The sequence below is a fragment of the Arvicola amphibius genome, chromosome 3 (genome assembly GCF_903992535.2).
Source record: "Arvicola amphibius chromosome 3, mArvAmp1.2, whole genome shotgun sequence".
Lineage (NCBI taxonomy): Eukaryota > Metazoa > Chordata > Mammalia > Rodentia > Cricetidae > Arvicola > Arvicola amphibius.
In genome coordinates, this window is record NC_052049.1 from 69,790,616 (window position 1) to 69,811,655 (window position 21,040).

The following is a 21,040-nucleotide window of genomic DNA, read 5'->3' on the forward strand; positions in this document are numbered from 1 at the left end:
AATAAAAGAGAACAGACTGCAGTTGTTTTCCTCCAATTGATAATTTGATAGTCCATATGCCCATCCTCTAAAACAGGGATAGAAACAGAACCTAATGGGTAGATGGTTTGTGAAGATTAAATAAGTATTGTCCATCTCTGTGAACAATCACAGCTGCAGGTGCATTGCAGTGCTTGGAGTGGGTTTCTCATGCTCAACTGTGCAAACAGCATGTTATAGTCCATCTCTGTGAACAGTCACAGCCACAGGTGTTATAAGAATTTGCTGCTTTCAAGGAGAACCACAGTCAATCACTAGCACTCACATCAGGCCTCTATACTGTCTAATTCCAGCTCCGGGGAATCTGAGTCCATGACCTTTTCTGAGTCCATAACCCCCTGCATAACCCTCAGCATGAACCCCCTGGATGAACTTTCAGACACACAAAAACACGCACACATGCACAAGCACACACACATGCGAACATACTTAAAATAATTTCCAAGAGCAAAACTGGCTGGGTTAGGTTGAAATTAACATTTTAACTACACAGTATGTTTTTCTTGCCTGCTAAGTAATATTTCCTTAAATACATAGCCTGCCTGTTGTCCTGAAAACTGTTCCATGCTTCTATCTGAGAAGAATTTGCTACTATCAGAAAAACAGTGCTGTTTCCACATGAAATCCAGACTGGAAGCTGTGGTGAAGTAGGGGATGTGACTCTGGATTTAGATGTGAGTTTAGTATATTAGATATGCTGCTCAAGACAGGGTAATGGGCTAAATGCTAGCACACATGATACATGTTTGAAAATCTAATAATGAAATCCATCATTCTGTACAATGCATATACATGAATAATTCTAAAAAGAGGGACAGGAGAGAGATGACTCAGTGCCTTAAGGGTAGAACAAAGCCTGCTATGCTCAGGCAAATGGCATCCTATGATGACACAGTTTGCCAAGATTATATATTTATAAGCATGTTGAGCCTTGACACAATTGCCCACAGTCATGGTGTACATTTCTTAGCACATGGCATCTGAAGCAAGAGCTGCCTGCATATCTTATGACTGCCATTGATGACTGCCTATAAACTGTAACTTGGCCAGGAAAGTCTCTTCCTCAGCTATACCCTGAAATGTTCCAAATACTCTGCTTCACATCATAATTTTTCATATACAACTTTAGCATAATTTCTGCCTGGGATTGTTATGACCATGGTGTCCTTAAATGGTAGCTTTGTACCCAAGGAAGGCTATCTTCCTCTCCTTCCTACCCACACATTCAGTTGTTGGTTTACCATGGAGATAGATATCTGCTTCTTCCAATGTTCCTACATTATCCTCATCTTAACACTCTTGTTGATTGTCTCAACTGTAGTCAATAATGCTTCTTTGAAGTAGCTCCTGTGTTTTGACACTCTGCTAGCAATATTTTGAGTACTTCTTGACTTTTTGTCATGCAAAATGTCCCAACTCATCTTGTACTTTCCCTACCCAGGTCTGTAATCAATAATTTCTCAAAAATCCTGATCACTTTCAGTAGGATAATTGTATTTAGAAACCAAGCTTTGGACCCTGGGTGTGTTAATTACTATGTTATTACATCTGTCACTGTTCCTAGCTCCACATAGACAGATTCAGAGCAGACATATTTATGCATTTGTATTTCTATCTCAATAAACACACATTACAGTTCAAACTGATGTCTGTGACATCTAAGGACTTAGTCTAGATTATCCCTTTTATATACTTACATATCATTTTTCAGCAGTAAGAAACTTGGGTCTCAGAATCTAAAGTATATGTACTTGTTTGCTAGTTAGCTCTTAGCATACTAATTAAGTACTTTCAAAATTGGCAGTCATGCTCTAAAGTGTAATATTTCTGCATAGCTCTCTTTGTGTTGATTTTCATGGCGTACGGGCTAGGAAAAACTATACTGGGAGAGGAATTCACTTGGAGAAATGTTGCTGTCACTTTACCTATTCACTCTCACTTCATTCTTGACTCCTGTTCTCACCTCTAGTCAGAATGCTACCAGTCTCATTAGGGTCTAACTTTCTCTCTTTTGTAGAAATTAGCAGACTACCTGATTTATTATAGCTCTTCATTTCTTACAAGAAAATTGCTTTCTACTAATACCCTTTTGAACTTTGGTTACATGAACCTAACGATTTATCTTGTCAATTTTTCCACATCAATTTCTAGAAATTTTCCTTACTCTATTCCCCACCCACTGCCTTTTTTTCCCCTCACAGTTACAGGCTATGCTCTTGCATGGATGATCTACAGTTTTTTTAACTATTCACCTATCTTTGGGTAGTTATATTGTTTCAATAATTACATAACTATAAACAATGCTACAATTAGTAGCTATTTGTATATGCATTTAACAATGTTGGGAACAGACCTGGGATTTAAAATTTGATATTGCTTCTTGGTTTAATTGTATTTTAGATAAAATGAGTCAATTTAATTTGAGATCACATTGAATAATAAAAATGTTCTGTTAAATGATGCTAACTGCATGTTATTTGTCTTTATTGGTTTCTTTATTCTGAGATGGTCTGATTCAATAACTATTTTTCTTTAGCGTTCAGAACAGATTCTGAAAAGCTTCTTTTGTCTACTTAAATTTAACATTTTTCTCACTATCCATTCATTAAGAATGTTATGGCATGTATTAGTTTTTGCTTAAAACTGAATCCATGTTTAAAGTTTCTAGTTATGAAAATTCATTAATGCATTAAATAATTCATCATTTAGAGACAAGAGATAGAAATGATAACTTGCATCCCTAATCTTGTTTCTTTGACATTGTAGTATGGTGCAGAGGCAAACACATCACACGGTCAGGAGGCTGTCTGTATCCAGAGATGGTCTGGTGTAGGCGTAGGGAATACACTAACTCTTGCAGAACAGGTACTGGATGCTCCCTTAGGCTGCTGCCCCGTCTACTGGAACTCTTTCCATGATTCTGCCTCTACTCTGGGTTTAGAAAGCTCTTGTGTGTCCCAGACTAATTTATCAAGAGATTGCTCAAGCATTTGGAATCTGAGAACTAAAAAGTACTGTCTGCCTGTCCACCTAGGACTGCCTACAAATTTCTGTATACTTCCACTAGGAAGTAAGCAGTCAACCAAGGTTCAGACAGCTGCTGATTGAGGGTATCCAAGATTTGAGGAGTTGATATTCTTGGATAACACAACATCAGCAGATTAAATTGAATGACTCCAAGTAACAAAGAACATTTTCTATCAAAAGTCAACTTCTGACACAGCTGTGTATATGTATTGTCACCTATCCAAAGATATGTCTATGTAAATTCATGTCTTATCTGTGTAAACATATGATCACCTAAACAGATATTTGTGTAACCTAATTAAATATAGACTCACTTACATAAACATAGGTTTCACCTGTGTAAAAGTACACTTTACCCATGTAAATGTATGATGTATATGTTAGCATGTACATCACTAATGCAAATGCATGTCTTATTTATGTAATGGTTTACTCACGTATTATATAAATGTATGACCACCTATGTCTTGCCTACATAAATTATTTAAAAATATGTCTCACCCATACAAATTTGTAACATGCAGGGCCTGCTTGTTGGGGTTTCCATCCTGCCCGGTTCCCACAGTCTTATGCTCCAAAGAAAATACACAGAAGTCTATATTAATGAAAAACTGATTGGCCCATTAGCTCAGTCTTTGTATTAGCGCTTATGACTTATATTAACCCATTATTCTAGCATATGTTAGCCACATGGCTCAGTACCTTTTTCAGCGGGGTAGGTCACATCTTGCTTCTTAGGTGGTTGAAAGAGGACTCGGGAGGAATGGGTTTCCTCCTTCCTAGAATTCTCCTGTTCTCATCACCCCACCTCTCCTTCCTGTCTGGTTGACCTGCCTATACTTCCTGCCTGGCCAATTAGCATTTATTTAAAACATGATTGGCAGAATACAGACAATTCTCCCACACCACAAATTTAGGTTCACCTGTGTAAATGTATCCTCAACTATGTACTTATGCCTCAGTTATGTAAATGTGTACCTTACCCATGTTGATGCATCCATCACCTTTGTAAATATATGCCCACATGTGCACATGCATATCTCACTTATATAAATGTATACCCTCCTATGCATAAGTATATTTCACCTATTTGAATGTGTGCTTACCTCCATACATGTATACCTTAATATAATATATGAATGCATGTCTCACCTGTCACTGATACCATGCACTGAGAAATCGGTATTGTAAGTGTTTTGTGGAAACCTCACCAGCTGGGTCAGAATTGTGAAAGCTGTATCTTCCACTTCAGAGGAGTCAAGTCACATAGTAAAGTGTGTCTCTGAATCCAAAGTTAACAAAGAAAATCTGCAAAATGCACATAGAAAAAGCTTTGAGGGGACACTGTTCTGAAAGGTTTACCTCCTCGGTCACGGGCAGCTAAACTCTGACCCCTTCTTAGTGTGATGTCCAACTGGTACATTCCGGGATCAGCCAAAGGGACATCTGCATTACTGTTTCCAACTGTATTTATTTTCTGAAAAATAAGAAATATACAAAATACTGGTTTTTTTTGGTTTAATTTCTCCAATGGGAGACTGCATGTTGTTTAAAAGGAATTATGAGAATTATCTAATGAAATCAATCATCACAAACAGTTCTCTGAAGGCTTGAAGTTCATGAATTTTTAAATTCAAAATAAAAGAATGGCAGCAATGTAAATATCCTATTTTAACTCTGTTTAGTTAACAATTTAAGTATGAGAAACATTGCCTATAATGTAATGACTATATAATTCATTTAAGAAAAATTAACATAGAAATAGTGTGAAGTAAAAAGTACAATGAATGATGAATAGAAAAATATGTGCAAAAGAAGCTGACTTATACATAACTTAAAATTGAAAGGATTTATTCAGATGATTGCATTGACTCATTCATTTATGCAAATATATCCTACTGATGGATTATATAATTCTATTTCAGACCCAACATAAAATATGATATAATACATAGAAACAAATTCTCCCAGCATTTTGACAGCATTTGCAAGAAACAAATTCTCAGTGGGGCTCAATTCTAACGCTTCCTTCTTTGGATTAAAGTGCTCATGGTATTTATCAATCCACAGACTTCAGCAAGGCTGCCTGATGGAATGTTTCAAAGAGAAATGCAATAAAAATGCACAGGCCACCTTTTTAGTTTTTGCTAGCTTCTATACAGCAGGAGAACTTACTTTCTCCCCAGGCTTGAGACTATTCAAGATTCTCATTTCTTTCCTGGTTAAAAGGGGATGTTCTTTCATTTTAAAACTTGCACGGGTAAGAAAGAACAGAAATGAGCAATCTGACTCCCGGCACCACAATTAACAAGAAAGGCAATTATACAGCAGAGTCAAGAAAACTTTACTGAGATATAACTCACATACCACAAAGTCACCCTTTAATTGAATCAGTACTTTATTTGAGGTTTTAAGATCCATGTAGAAAGCTTTCCTTGTGGAGCAATTATTACTTAAAACAAGAAGCACTGTTACTTTGATTGACACTTGAACTCATTGTCTCTCCTCTGTTAACAATGAAAAGAATTCATCTTGTTCCCCATAATATTCATAAATGGTAGCTGTAGTCCCCAGGCCCCCAGGCTGGAAATTTTGAACCATCTTTGACTTCTTCATTTGCCTCCTACTCACACCCAAATAGCTGCTAATCTCACCTGCTCTTCTGCATGAGATCCCCCAACTGCCTTTTCCTTATTCCTGCTAACCCTAACACACGCCAAGTCCAGCCCCCAACTGCCTTTCCCTTTTCATTCCTGCTAACAGCAACACAAGCCAAGTCTCTCACAATAAAATCTAAGACTAGATCATGTCTCTCAACCTTCTATGATAACTACTTTAGCTGTTTGGGATGTAACTATTCCTACCCTTTCTTACTCAAGTATCCACGTGTACCCTGAGGGTGGGTCCAGCTATTCAGGGTTCTGGAAGAGGCGCTACCTGAAAGAACATGGGCTGGAGAGAGAAACGAGACCAAGCAAGATTCTATTGTCAAGGTTTCCTTTATTACGGTGAAGGTTACAACTTATATAGCCCTTGAATGGGGTGGGGATAGGAAGGAACTTTTGCCGGAGTAGCAAAGCACCCCTGGTGTAAGCAAAAACATTCTTTTTGTGATTCTGTTAACAGTTTTCAAGATAGTTGGAACGTAGGGTGGGTTCCGTTAACAGATAGTTGGAATGTAAGGCGGGTTCCCTTAACAAACAGTTCTTAAGATGGTTGGAATGTGACGCTCTCTGCAAACATCCTTAAGACAATGGTCCCTGCTATCATATTTTAGGACAATGGCCCCTGACGTCCATGAATATACATGTTGAGGCATATACTTGTCAGGTTTTACTTTCCAGTTTGAACAATGGTAGTATATTTTCTATTATTCACAATTTATTTAAGAAAAATATCGCAGAAACTTTTCTAACCAAAAAATCTCTCTCTGTGTCTCTGTCTGTCTCTGTCTCTGTCTGTCTCTGTCTCTGTCTGTCTCTGTCTGTCTCTGTCTCTGTCTGTCTCTGTCTCTGTCTGTCTCTGTCTCTGTCTCTGTCTGTCTCTCTCTGTCTCTGTCTGTCTCTGTCTCTCTCTGTCTCTGTCTCTCTCTGTCTCTGTCTCCTCTCCTCTCTTCTTCTCTCCCTCTCTCCCTCCCTCCCTCCATCCTCCTTTCATCCCTTCCTCCAACCCCTTTATCTTCCGTTCTCTTTCATATCACTCTTGGGCTGTACTGATGTGTAACTAAGTAATAAGGAAAATCCTATTATTTTATGGCATGTGATAGAATGACTTAATAGTCATGTATTTTTGAAATGATTGTTGCAATTAAGTCAGTAAATACAGCTCTTACCCCGTATTATTAACCTTTTCTGTATTTTGTTTTATGATTAAGAACATTTAATAAAATTTCAAATATACAATTCAGTATTACTGTCCTCCCACTACTGATTGAGCTTTATACTATTCCCTTTAACAACTGAAAGGTTTTGAGATTTGACTGTCTTCTCCCCCTTTCCCTGAACCCTGTACATGGCAAACATTGCTTTGTTGCAATACTTACTCCTGGTGTCTTCTGTCTTTCATCTTTGTACACATTGCACGTGGTCATTAAACTCATGAGCAGTTAAAGCTCTTTCATTCTTTCTAACTCCTACATTTCCTAATTTCTTACCTTTTTAACACATCAGGATAATAATTTTCATAGTTAAAATATTCTTACAATTTTTACTTTTATGTAGTTGTTTCAATTATTAAAAGTAAGATTTAAATAACTATATGAGATGAAAACTTTTCTCTTTTAAATATATTTTATTAACTCTGAGAATTTTATGGATTGTGCTTTGATCACATTTACCCCCATTCATCTCCTAACTCACAGATCCACTCCTCACCTCCCCATCCCTCCCATTTCCATGTCTTTTTTTTTTAAATAATCTACCAAGTACAATGTGTGCTGTTTATGTGCTCTTGGGTGTGGGGCCATCCACTGGAGCATAGTTGGTAACCAGGACTTGTAAACTCCTTTTATAGTACATTAAGTTGTCAAGTACACTTGGCTCTATATGCTTCTCCTCTAATGTTTATTTCCGTGTTCACACCAAGACATTTGCATAAAATACTTTGAATTTTAGTACTTTACAATATGTAGCTACTGTCAGTTTTGTTTTCTAAAGTTTCTTAAATATTGTTGCATTTTTATTCTTTCTAGCTAGGATGGGCCAAGCTGTCTGGGTTGAACAATTTACTATTTCCATTATCTACAGCAATAACTTAACTTGCCTTCAGTCTGGCTTTCTTCTATATTAATAAACACTGTATTGTGAGCTTGAATACATAGAAAATGTTAAATATAACATCTGGCATACAGTAATCACTAAAAAACACTGGTAGTTATTAATTTTTATATATGAAACAAAAGTCTTATATTCTGATCTAATCTGCATTGAATTTCTACATCAATCTGAGAAAGATTTATAATTTCATGTATTACATATTCCTGAGGGAAATATAACTTTCCCATTATTTAATGTTTTCTGTTGAATCCTTTAATAACACGATATAGTTTATCATATAGGTTCTATCTCTATATAACTAATTTCATTCTTTAATGTTCACAGTTTTTTGTCTCTATTGCAAGTAGAGTGCTTTTTTTCAATTTCCATTTTAATCAGTTTATTTCTAATCTATTGGGCACACATAATTTTATATAGTGATTTTATTTTCTTTTATTTTGCAAGTCATGTTTTTGGTTGTGTACAAAAAATATGTTCTGCATATAATGTAAATTCTGCTTCACCTTTATTTGCAATGTGCTAGTTGCTTAGTTTTTAATCTTGTTGCTTTTCTAAAAGAGTATTTAGAATAGAATAGATTTTTTGAACATTTCTGAATTTCATGCGATTTAATTTTTTAATTTTGATATTATAATATAATCATATTATCTCCCCTTCCCATCCTCCCTCTATTCCCCCATGTTCTTCTGTGATCACTAACACATGCTCATTCAACTGAAGCTCTTTCCTCTACTCTTCATTTACTTAACTTTAAAAGTGGGCCTCAAGATAAATTTTACAAGAGATTTATACTGAATATTTGATTGGTAATTTTTCTAATATTGAATCATCACCATATTTAAGGAGTAACTTTGACTTGACCTTATGAGTGCATCTGCTTTAATGGATAGTGGTGATTATGTTCATAACCATGAGCATACCCCAACATATGTGTATGTAACAGCATAGCTGTTAATCAAGCATTAATTCCCAGCCCCACACAGTGTCAAGTTGGCCATACTAAATGTGCCTGTGACTTTTGCCCTTCATAGATTTTATTTTCCACAGCAGAATAGGAGTACACATTAATTACTCTAATTGCCATCCTTCCCTCTACATTACCACTAACTCTGTTCTCCTGGTTTCTATGTTTGCCTACATAGAAAGTCCTTAAAGACAGTTGTCGGCTTTTTTGTATCTTTCTTTTCCACTACTACTCACTATCTCAACTACTTAATTTGTCATTTTAGATGGTGAAACTTAAATGAAGACCTGAGGTGTTTAAGGATAAAACTGACCATAAGTTACAATGGAAGCTTCCAGGATGGATGTCTTCAAGGATACAGCTGTAAAGTGAATGTAGAAAAGGGTGGAAATTTATTACCTGGTAATAAATTTATTAGCTAGTAACCCACAGACACTTTGCTCTTTCCCTCTTCTCTATGCTGTCTATGCTTGGGATCCTTTTTCCTGGAGGAACCTAAGAATGCCTTAAGAGTCTTCCTAATACAGTGCTTCAGTTAGCTTTATAATTGATAAAAATGGAATTTAAAATGGAACCCTATCCCTCAGTGAACTACATGAAAAGAAGATCAAAGCATGGTGGTACTCAACCATTAGAAGAACAAGACCAACTATGACAAAAGGGAAGACAATCTCAGGAAGCCGCATAGAGACTTTAGGTCCAGGGACTAAAATTTGGGTAGGATTTTGTTAAATGAGTATTTGGAAGAAGCAGGCATCAGGAAAATCAACGTGAGCTCAGGACTGTATACTTTAGAGATGGGCATCACTGCTTTGAAAGAAAGAAAAACACTGGAGTGTGGTGTTCCTGCGGAGATCTCAGCCCGTGAATAAAAAGAAGCCTCCACGGACTTTTGGAGAGAGAAGTCATACATACAGACTGCATTTACCAAATACTTAGTATCTGATATATATTTTTAATAACAGTGCAATTGAAGTCACAGAGCATGATCTGGTCAATGGTCAGAGAAACAGAGCTGGATCTGAGAGATAGGGAGAAGATGCAATCAACTGAATTTGCCAACTGACGAGATGAGGAAAGCAGATAAAAAAAAGTCATGCAGAAGCTAGGGTTGAGTTCCGTGGGGGAGGGAACAGAGTGGTGAAAAACAGAAACTAGGGAAGGAGCATGATGGAGACCACCACATCAGTCTCCAGCAGCTTCCCAGCCCTATGAAAGAAGGACCTCAGGGAGTTAAGTGGATCTAGAGAGGTACAGCCCCACAGATTTGCACAATGGCTTCAAGACTTGCAGGATGACTGGAAGGAAGTGACTTGTTTTATTATAAATTATCTTTTTAAAAAATGTTTTTCTCCTCAGCTGCCCAAGGAACTACCTGGGGGCATCTCCCTGGAAACCCAGGAACCCCTCTAGAGTCAAGTCTCTTGGCAACCCTCAGATGGCTCCCTTAATTAAGATATATACTTCCTTGCTCCCATATCCACCCTTCCTGTATCCCAAGCATCCCATTCCCCGAGCTCTCCCCATTCTCCCCTTCACGCTTTTCTCTCCCCATTTCCCCTTGGCCCCGTCCCACCCCACCCCCAAGTTCCCAATTTTTGCCTGGCGATCTTGTCTACTTCTAATATCCAGGAGGATTACTATGGGAGCCGGAAAAGGCCAGATCCTATAGCCATACTGATGAATTTCTTGCATATCACCATAGAACCTCCACCTGGCGATGGATGAAGAAAATGACTGAGTCCCACATTGGAGCACTGGACTGAGCTCCCAAGGTCCTGATGAGGGGCAGAAGGAGTGAGAATATGAGAAAGAAAGTCAGGACCGTGAGGGGTGCGTTCACCCATGGAGACGGTGGAACAGAACTAACGGGAGATCACCAACTCCAGTTGGAATGGGACTGATGGAACATGCGACCAAACTGGACTCTCTGAATGTGGCCGATGGTGGAGGCTGACTGAGAAGCCAAGGACAATGGCGATGGGCCTGCTACGGGCTCTGTGTGGGCCTTGTCAGCTTGGTTGATCACCTTCCTGGACCTGGGCGGAGTTGGGAGGACCTTGAACTTAACATAGAGTAGGGAACCCTGATGGCTCCTTGGCCTGGAGAGGGAGGGAGGGGGGGGTTGGGTGGAAGGGAGGGGGTATGGGTGGAGGGGAGGGAAGGGGGAGGAGGAGGGGAGGAGATGGAAAATTTTAAATAAAAAAATAAACCATGAAGAAAAACAACTAGAAAAAAAATGTTTTTGCTTTTGCACCAGGGCTCAGCCAGATAATGTAACACTTACCTCTCATCAAAGAAACTTCTCTTTACAACAAAAGAAAAATATTACAGAAAACTACAAGACAAAGTAGAGAGAACAATTTCTTGTGGCTGTCCAGTTCCAATGTGTACATCTACAATACAACTTCTGCATTTAAGTCCCAGAGGAGGAGGAGGGTGTGGAAAGATTGTGAGAGTGGGGGAACCTGAAAGGTCCTCTGGACACTGTGTATCTTATAAATGGGAGGGCAGCTTCACCTCTGATATCTTGACAGTATTACCAGTTAAACAAGACCTGAAGAAGTACAGTGATAATAGACATGCTAACTTGTAGGGGGAAATCTCATCCCACCCCAAAGGGCTACAGTCAACTAAGGAATACTGGAAACAGAAGAAATGAGGTCTTAAATTGGTCACCTAATAAAAAATGACCAGCACTGAAATCGCATACATACAAGAAACACTAAACAGACTACGTGTCTGATTTTATAATTAGGTGTGTGTGTGTGTGTGTGTGTGTGTGTGTGTGTGTGACAACTGAAAAGGACAAGATTTTGAGAGGGAGCAGGGAAAAGGGGGATGGGAAGGATCAGACAGAAGAAAGGGAACATAGTAAATGATATAATTTTAATATAAATATTGTGGTTTTTTTTGATACAGGGTTTCTCTGTAGAGAAGCCTGTCCTGGAACTATATCATGTAGACCAAGCTGGTCTCGAACTCATAGAGATCTACATGCCTCTGCCTCCCAAGCACTGGGGTTAAAGGCATGTGCTGCTACTGCCTGAACATTTTAAAAAAATATTTTATAAGCTTCCAAACATAAAGGTATATTAAGAAATACATGCCCAAAGTATCAGGCAAACATATAACTCTGATAAAGAATATGCTGGTTATTTCAAAAGACCCAAACATTTGTTCACTGTAGTGGCCTGTTTTGGAGACCGACCAGGAAAAAGGCTCTTTCACAACAGTTACGGTAATCATAAGGAGCTAGTGACCTGTTCGTCTATTTTTGACACTCATCTTCCTGTTACCTTGCAGGCTTCCTGAAGGCTGAGGGGCACTTGCTTTCCACAGTGTATTTCTAACAGCAGAGTCCCTGCTTCAGGGTGGCCAACACCTGCCACCAAATTAATGACCTAAGATGAAGGAGCCCCCTTATTTCTTCTTGAATTTTATTTAAATATAATCACATGAACAAAATTAAGAAATGATTTACATTTAATACCCACACCCCTAACCCCTTAATTCTACCATTAGTAACAGTGCATTTCCATATGAGCAACACTGACTCAGGAAAGAAGCAACATCCGTAGTAAAGACTCCACTTCCCATAAGTTTAGGTGAGGACAAAGAACACCAATGTCACAGTACAACTTCCTTTGTTAGTCTATAACTAAGACATTGGCTGATCCTGCTGCTAGCACGCTTGCTCTTTTCTTCCTGACTCTTAAAACTAGACTTCGGGGTTCCAAGGGATGCGTCCGGTGGCGGATGGATTATTCTGCAGTCACTACATATACCAGCTCTCCTCACATCAAACTCACTGCAGCCTCAGCTCTGGGCTTAAATGTGGGATTGTTGAATTTCCGTTAGTCTCCGGGGGGGGGGGGGGAGGTGTAAACACCCAATCCTAACCCATAGCAAGATTAGCTTTTGTTTTTAAAAAGTATGACATCTGGAGTCCCTGGAATGCCTTTTCTGGTACTCCCACAGTGCTGTCTGCAAATTGACTGCTCCCTGTAACATTGCTTCATTTTCATTGGTGACCTTTCCACCTACACATCGAGTTTATACTAACCCAGATCAGAGCAAAGACAACACAGTTCTCTTCCCCGCCTTTTTATACATGGCTACTATGCTTTGTAATTAGACCACAGTTACCAGGGTTGGCTGAACAAACCGTGATGTCATCAGAGCATTTAATGTTAGCTGCCCAGGTTTCTCTGCCTGAATCTTCCCTCGCTCATACCGAAAGGGCATACTGTACAACTCACGGGGGACACGTCTGAGGATGACAAAGTGCCAAAGTGCCTTGCAATGGAAAAACAATTACATCGGGGCTGACTTGATTTCCTTCCTACATTTTAGTTTTCATGTTTTCCACAGCTGTGTAATCTTTATGGATCTAAGACCACAAAAAGTAAGAATATGAAGTGTTTAAAACTGTAATACCTTCTTTTACGGTTTTCACCCTTAGATAATTTAATAGTGTGGAATATGGAATGGACAGATGAATCAGAAGGCCCGGAGTTAGCTTCTTAACAACAACAGCAGGTGGCTCATAACCAGCAGAAGCTCCAGGGAATCCCATGCCCTCTTCTAGCCTCTTCCGGTACCTGCATGTCCATGGTACACGTGAAGTCATATGGGCACAAATACGTAAATAAAAATAAAAATAAATCATTTTTTAGATTGAAATAAAAATAACTGTGCAACAGAATTGCACAAACTTGCTTTCTTTCAACAATGACTTCACATGAACAAAGTGCACCATCTACCATTTTTATCCACACAGAAGTCCAGAATAAGGCTCAAGTATTGTCCATCTCTGTGAACAATCACAGCTGCAGGTGCATAGCAGTGCTTGGAGTGGGTTTCTCATGCTCAGCTGTGCAAACGGCATATTATAGTCCATCTCTGTGAACAGTCACAGCCACAGGTGCATAGCTGTGCTTGGCATGGGTTTCTCATGCTCAGCTGTGCAAACAACATGCTATTCCCTACAAAACAAACCTAACTACCAACATGGAGCTTGGCACAGGGAACCCTTAGAGAGTAGTGATTTTTATTCACTTCTTTGCAAACCCTCATAGGAGAAATTATTTAAAAGTTTTCAAGCAACAAAATCCACTGGATAGCACTGAATTCTAATCCATGGTAAAAACCACATATCTGAGATTCTATACTAGTACATATTAGTTGATTTAATAAATACATGAGATGCAGCTATTCCTTGAGGAAATAGGGCAAACTCCCCAGTCCTACAGTGTGTGCTTTATTCTTTTCAAAGAGTATGGCGTCGGCAGGGAGAGGAAGGGAGGAACTGGAGCAAAGCAAAGCACTGTACAGACAAAGGCAGGAGGTCACGGCAGCAGGGACAGTTCATGGTGAGAGCACATGTCATTGGTAAGACGTGATCAGAGGCACCTCACCTCTGTGGCCTTCCTTCCCAAACACAGCCCCACTAGACCTCTTGGGAAAACATTACCCAAGCTCAAAGTGAAGGGTGCTCTATAAAACACCTCCCCAGCACTCCTCAGAACTGTGAACATTATCAAACACAAGGATACACCGAAAAGATAACAAAGAGGTCGGGAAAGCCATTGCAGCTATGAGAATCCTGAGGAGAAATAAAAACTAAATGAACTGTGGTATCTTAGCTGAAACTGTGGAGAAGAAAATAGAGCATAAATAATAACCAAGAAAATCCAACTGAAGTGAAAACTTTGTGTACGTGGCATGTGGTATATAGTGTGTGGTATGTGGTATGTGTGTGTGTCTGTACGTGTGCGTGTGTACGCATATGAGTGTGCACACTTGCCGTGCTCATGGAGGCAAGAGTCGGTGCTGCATATGTTCTTTGATTGCTCCCTTTGATTGAACTTTCCTGGAGTTCATTGATGTGGTCAGGTTGGGGACCTAGGAGAAAAGCCAGTGATCTGCTTGTCTCTGTCCTGACCTGCTGGCGTCACAGACACATGCCTCCCAGACTCAGATCTTTTGTTTGTTTGTTGAGGGGTTGTTTTCTTTTTCTTTCCTTTTCTTTCTTCCTTTTCTTTCTTCCTTTTCTTTCTTCCTTTTCTCTTCCCTTCCTCCCTCCCTCCTTCCCTCCCTCCCTCCCTCCCTCCCCCCTCTCTCTTTTTCTTTCTTTCTTTGAGACAGATTTTGGAGCCTGTCCTGGAACTAGCTCTTGTAGACAAGTCTGGCCTCTAACTCACAGGGATCCACCTGCCTCTGCCTCTCAAGTGCTGAGATTAAAGGTGTGTGCCACGACCACCCAGTCTCACACTCAAATTTTTACATGAGTGCTCGTGGTGTAAACTCAGGTCTTCATGGTTATGTGGCAGGCACTTTACCAAATGAGTCATCTTCCCATCTTCTGTATACTTTTTAATATAAAAATAGTGAAATTGGTATTAATATAAGATATTAGAAATGGAGAAAACTGAGCATGGGGTATATGGAAATTCTTTGATCTTCACAATTTTCTATAAGTTTAAGACCGTTTTAATATTCATAAAACCCGCATACTTTTGTAAAAACGTTCCTGTGGCACTAATTCCACTGTGTCAGCAAACACCGAGTTATAAGGACATGTTCAAAGAAGATGCTTTCACTGTGGATTAGTCTCTGGTTTGTCACCAGCCTACTTCCTTTTCCTAGTGCATCGGAAAAGCAAACAAAACACGTGGTCATTATTAAGAAAGTCCATTTGTAGAGTGCTTGTATCTAATAAAAATAATTCTTTAGCAAGGTAATGCAACCAATTTATAGCCAGTGTCTCTGAGGCGGATGCCAGCACCACAATTAAGCTAATGGTCAGATATGGGCTGTACTTCCCCTTCTTCCTTCAGATTAGCCCTGTTACCTCAGACAAAGTCCTGGCCTTGCTGGGCCTCAGATCTTCACCTGAAAGTGAAGTCTGACTACCTGTATCCTGAATTCTCATCTTACTCTCAAAATAAAAGAGAACAGACTGCAGTTGTTTTCCTCCAGTTGATAATTTGATAGTCCATATGCCCATCCTCTAAAACAGGGATAGAAACAGAACCTAATGGGTAGATGGTTTGTGAAGATTAAATAAGATATATGTGAAGCACTTGTTATCCTACGATAAGATAAAATATTTAGATCCTGCCTTATCCTTAGTCTGATTCCATCTAATTGGAAAATGATGATATCAAAGTGATGTAGGAGGGTCTTCTATCTCTCTGTTGCTTTCATTGGTTAATTAATAAAGAAAACTGCTTGGCCTGATAGGTAAGAACAGAGGTAGGTGGGGAAGACAGAACAGAATTCTGGGAGAAAGAAGCAAAGTCAGGCAGTCGCCATGAAGCTCTGACCCAAGATGGATGTAGGTTGGAATCTTCCCAGTAAGCCACCACCCCGTGGTGCTACACACATTAATAGAAATGGGTTAACCAAGATGTGAGAGTTAGCCAGTAAGAGGCTAGAGCTAATGGGCCATGCAGTGCTTAAGTGAATATAATTTGTGTTTTGTTATTTCGGGTGTAAAGCTAGCTGTGCGGGAGCTGGGCGGGACGTAAAGCAGGCTTGCTCACCTCATCACTATATCAAAGTTGAATTAATTTCCATGTATGATTTTCTGTTTGTTTTGTTTTGCTTTTGTCTTTAAGACTTACTTAGAAGGGAAGTTCATTGTGGGTAAAAGGGCATGCGGATGTCCCAGTGCTTTGTGGGAAAGGGCATGCAGATGTCTCAGTGCTTTGTGGGAAAGGGCATGCAGATGTTCCAGTGTTTTTTGGGAAAGGTCATGCAGATGTCCCAGTGCTTTGTGGGAAAGGGCATGCAGATGTTCCAGTGTTTTTTGGGAAAGGTCATGCAGATGTCCCAGTGCTTTGTGGGAAAGGGCATGCAGATGTTCCAGTGTTTTTTGGGAAAGGTCATGCAGATGTCCCAGTGCTTTGTGGGAAAGGGCATGCAGATGTTCCAGTCTTTGTGGGAAGTATGTGCAGATGGCAGATGTCAAAGTAAGTTTTCGGCAACAAATGCTGCAGCTGTTTCAGAACTCTGGCAAACTCTCCATCCATGAATCAAATGCTCTCATCAGGGGCAATATGTGTGAGAAAAGTATATTTTTCTTAATTACTCTTAGTTACCATATCTGAGAGAGTCCTGGCTGAAAGATAAATTATTTTTTAAAAGAATGAAAAATCAAAAATATATTTCACTATCTTTTGAAATGTGATCATTTGTGAGATTTCAAATTCTAAAGTGTTACTACCACAGGAGATGGATTGTAAATTGTATTGATTTGACAAAGTTAGTTATCAATGTAGCATAAAATCTACATGGGTAATAAATATGCAAGAGAAAAGAAAACACCCTGACACTAAACTGGCTGAATTAGCACACTATCAGATGACAAGGGTTGATAAGACTGTCACTTCTATTTGCTTTCAGAACTTCCTCATAACAAATATTAAACTGCCCCTTTAAGATGATGCCAAAGGACTCCGTGCCACCCATCCCAGAAACCTGCAATTTAACTTGCTGTTTCAGGTATTCCCTATGGAATTGCTCTGCTTTCAATAGCTTTTTAAAGGGAGATTTATGTTCCATGTGTTCACTCAGAAGCTAATCCAGAGACCTACAGAACTTCCTGTTTGGGAGATGGTAAGTCCTCGCACTATGCTGTGTAAGCAAAGTGATCTACATGCACCCCACTGTTCCATTGCCAGATCCCCAGTCTTGACAAGCTGAGGTGTTGGGGGAAGCTGACTTCTCATTAGCTCAGAAGATAGAATGAGCCCTTAACCACAGTGACAGTTTCAGGACCTAAGTCATTCCCATCACGGTCCATTCTGGGACTGGATGTCAACCTGTAGAAGAATGAAAATAGGTCCATGTCTAGCACCATGCACAAAACTCAAGTCCAAGTGGGTTAAAGACCTCAATATCAATCTGAACACACTGAACCTGATAGAAGAGAAAGTGGTGGGAAGTACTCTACAATACATGGGTACAGGAGACCGCTTCCTATGTATAACCATACATAGGTATAACCCAGCAGCACAGAACAGACATTAAGTGCAACATTGAATAAATGGTACCTTCTGAAACTGAGAAGCTTCTGTAAAGCAAAGGACACTGTCATTAAGACAAAAAGGTTACCTCTGTGTTCCCCAGGAACTGTCACAGCTGGTACTTCATTTGTTCCTTCTCTTGCAGGCCATTAAGATGAACGACTGGATCCTTTCCATCCTTCAGCTGTCATCGTATGCTGCTTCTCAGGGAGGCCTTCCCTGATCACCATCAACGTAGAGATGGCTGTTTCTTTTATGTAACTCGCCATGATTTGGAAGTACCCTACTTTTAAGTTGGCCTTTCTTTTACCCTTTATGTGGGATATCTTCCAAACTCGAGTTTTTAGCAAAGTGGTTGCTGACGGATAAACACTTGCTGACTCTAGGCTCTGACTCAGTGAACACTGCAGAGCTGGCCCTTAAGAGGAGGCGAATAGACCTCAGAGAACAAGAGCCTCAGCCTTTGGTAAAGCGACTCAGGGTTTCATGACCTAGAGTTTGAGTCAGGAGCCTGCAGCAGCATTGATAGAACGATAGAAGAGGTCTGAGTAAACAGTTACATAAACTCCAAGTAGAGTCAAAGACAGGGCAAGGCCTTATTATATAGGGTTTATGCTTAATATTCAAGCACATATGTAATTCCAAAAATGTGATTAAATGGGATCTTTTTTATAATTAAAGATCTCAAAATCCCCGATGTTAGAATGTTCACTAGGTATTTCCCTGAAATACATAGTATAATTGTATTAATATAAATAATAAATAAATAAATAAACTAAATAATAGTATAATTGTACAACGTATAATGATATGGTTTAGGAAATTACTCAAGACAGTGCATCTGATTTTCAATCCTGTGTCTGAGATGGGACCATGAGAAAGTGACTCAAATTCTTTTTTTCTAATTCATTCTTTTATTTTTTGAGATTATATTATATGAATTCCCTCTGATTTTTCTTCCTTCCCAAGCTTCTCCAATATCCCTCCTTTCTATCTTTCAAATTCTTGACTTTTGCTCATTAATTGTTTTACATGTATATACATTCAGAGTTACAACAGCTAATTTCACAGTTTGACTTATTCCCTGTACCTGCAGGGACAGGGCTCTTAAAAATAAATATTTCTATTATTTTCACTCTTGGATGTTGCTTCATTATGCTAGTCATCTCCATATTGACCAATACTATTTTTCATTTTTTTGTGTCAAGCCTTGAAAGAAATGACAAAAAAAATCTAAGGACTAAAGGACAAACGGATGTGAGCACCAGAATAAATGCTAACAGTGTTCCCTGGCTTTCAACTTAAGACACAAAGCTTTTTGTTTTATCATAGGAGTTTTAAAGGGTAATTAGGAGTTCTTGGGGCCATTTCTGAAGGGAAGATTATCTCTCTACTCTGACAGTCCTTTTCTGCTGCTCAGATTCCTGTAGATAGCTATATTAAGTGCTAAGCTATGTCAATACTTGCTACTAGTATTTCCTTATTGCATTTTAACACATGACTAGCTACTAGACTGGATATCTAGAGACCAGGGCTATGACCGATGCCTCTTTGCCTATATCCTGTGGAGGGGTACCAAATCAATCTGAAGTCCCAGAAGTCCAGATTCTTGTTGACTATTTAGGATCAAAGTTAGTATTTCAGAGGACTTTTCTACTGGAAGATAATATTTTTGACAGCAATTATTTTTATCTATTGTCTGCTCCTGTGTGTGTGTGTGTGTGTGTGTGTGTGTGTGTGTGTGTGTGTGTGTGTGTGTACATGCTGGGCATTCTAAAACATGGCTGAATAAAGAGTATATCCATAACCACAGATGTTGATGGTCCCTGAATCCTAAAGACCTTGGAGTAAATTGAAGATTTCAGGTCTATAGATGATACCTTTGCAGATTGCTTGCTTTCTACCCATGTTGACCACACACATCTCTGCGGAAATGTGCCGTAGCTTCTGAGCATTCAGAGGCAGGACGTGTTTGGGCCTTGTTATGCTTTACACTTCACAGTACTTGACTATTTGTAGTTCTCAAGCCTGAACTGAGTTTCAAAGGCCTCAAGGACAGCAATGCTAGCTAGCCTTCAACTAAGCCTCGGGATGACGTCTTACAGGTGCAGAGGAGGCACAGGTGGCATAGTCTATTCCTCTCAGAGTATTAAAGAATAGCTGACTCAGAGTAGAGATTAACTCATGCATCATGCTCCTTTTGATGGTGACCTCTTCAACCTTGTTATGTCCAAATGAATTGTATGAAGTAAATTAAACATCAACATTGATATGCATCATCCACAGAAGTACTTTTGTTCTGTGGAAAATATAACTAATGATCTCGCGTCTTGTCCCACGATGACCTCTGTGACGTATGTTCATTACAGGGACTCACATCACTCTGGTGAAGTGGTCCATGGGGCTCTATTCAGCACATGGCACAGATTCCCACTTTTCAGTGGTTGGAAATTTTTCCTTGGTATGATCAATTTTTATCGTGAATGTCAAGTCAATTCCTTAAGCTCTCGTGGTATATAGTATGATGTAACTACATGACAACTATTAAAATATTGCATAAACACATTAATAAAAATGAGCAACTTTAGTAATATTGCCTTTTGAATAGACTGTAAGAATTTCTATAACTCAATAATTTAATACAAGTTTTAAAGCATAAAAGAATTAACAGGATGTCAACATCGTGCCCTACTGTCCTCCTATTAATAACATCTATTGATTAGTCCTATGAGGTTAAATGGCAACTTTTAAGTATCCTTAAATATACTCAAAGTTCTGTATATCTGAGACAAAGAATCCCAAGCTAATTCCAAAAGATTTTAGTCATTATTCTTTATTGTAAAGAGGAAACTCATGGAACAGGAAGTTCAACCTTAAGTGTGTAAAGCGGAAACCAGAGAGAGAGAGAGAGAGAGAGAGAGAGAGAGAGAGAGAGAGAGAGAGAGAGAGCACCCTGGGTGGTGAGCAGTTTTTCTCTAGATACCCAAAAGGTTACACCCTAATCTGGTCCAGCCTCTTAAAGGTTATTGGTTGAAAGAACTTTCTCATCACCTCCCCCTTTTGTCTAAATAAGAGAGCTCCAATCCCAATACAAAACTATATATACTAGGAACAGATATCAAGTATAAAATTAGAATTATAACCAGCATAAATAATATTAAGCAAGGAACATATGCTAAATATTTTAATAATCATTCTAT

The 21,040-nt window shown here is 39.1% G+C and overlaps 1 protein-coding gene across 6 annotated transcripts in view; it reads right to left on the reverse strand.

Moving 5' to 3' along the window:
* Window positions 1–21,040, reverse strand: part of Mctp1 (multiple C2 and transmembrane domain containing 1) — a 592,391-nt gene that overhangs the window by 315,773 nt on the left and 255,578 nt on the right. For all 6 annotated transcript variants that reach the window (XM_042054767.1, XM_042054765.1, XM_042054766.1 and 3 more), the window contains exon 3: window positions 4,429–4,543. In XM_042054767.1, the coding sequence (XP_041910701.1) occupies window positions 4,429–4,543 (115 nt within the window). The remainder of the gene's footprint in view (window positions 1–4,428; window positions 4,544–21,040) is intronic.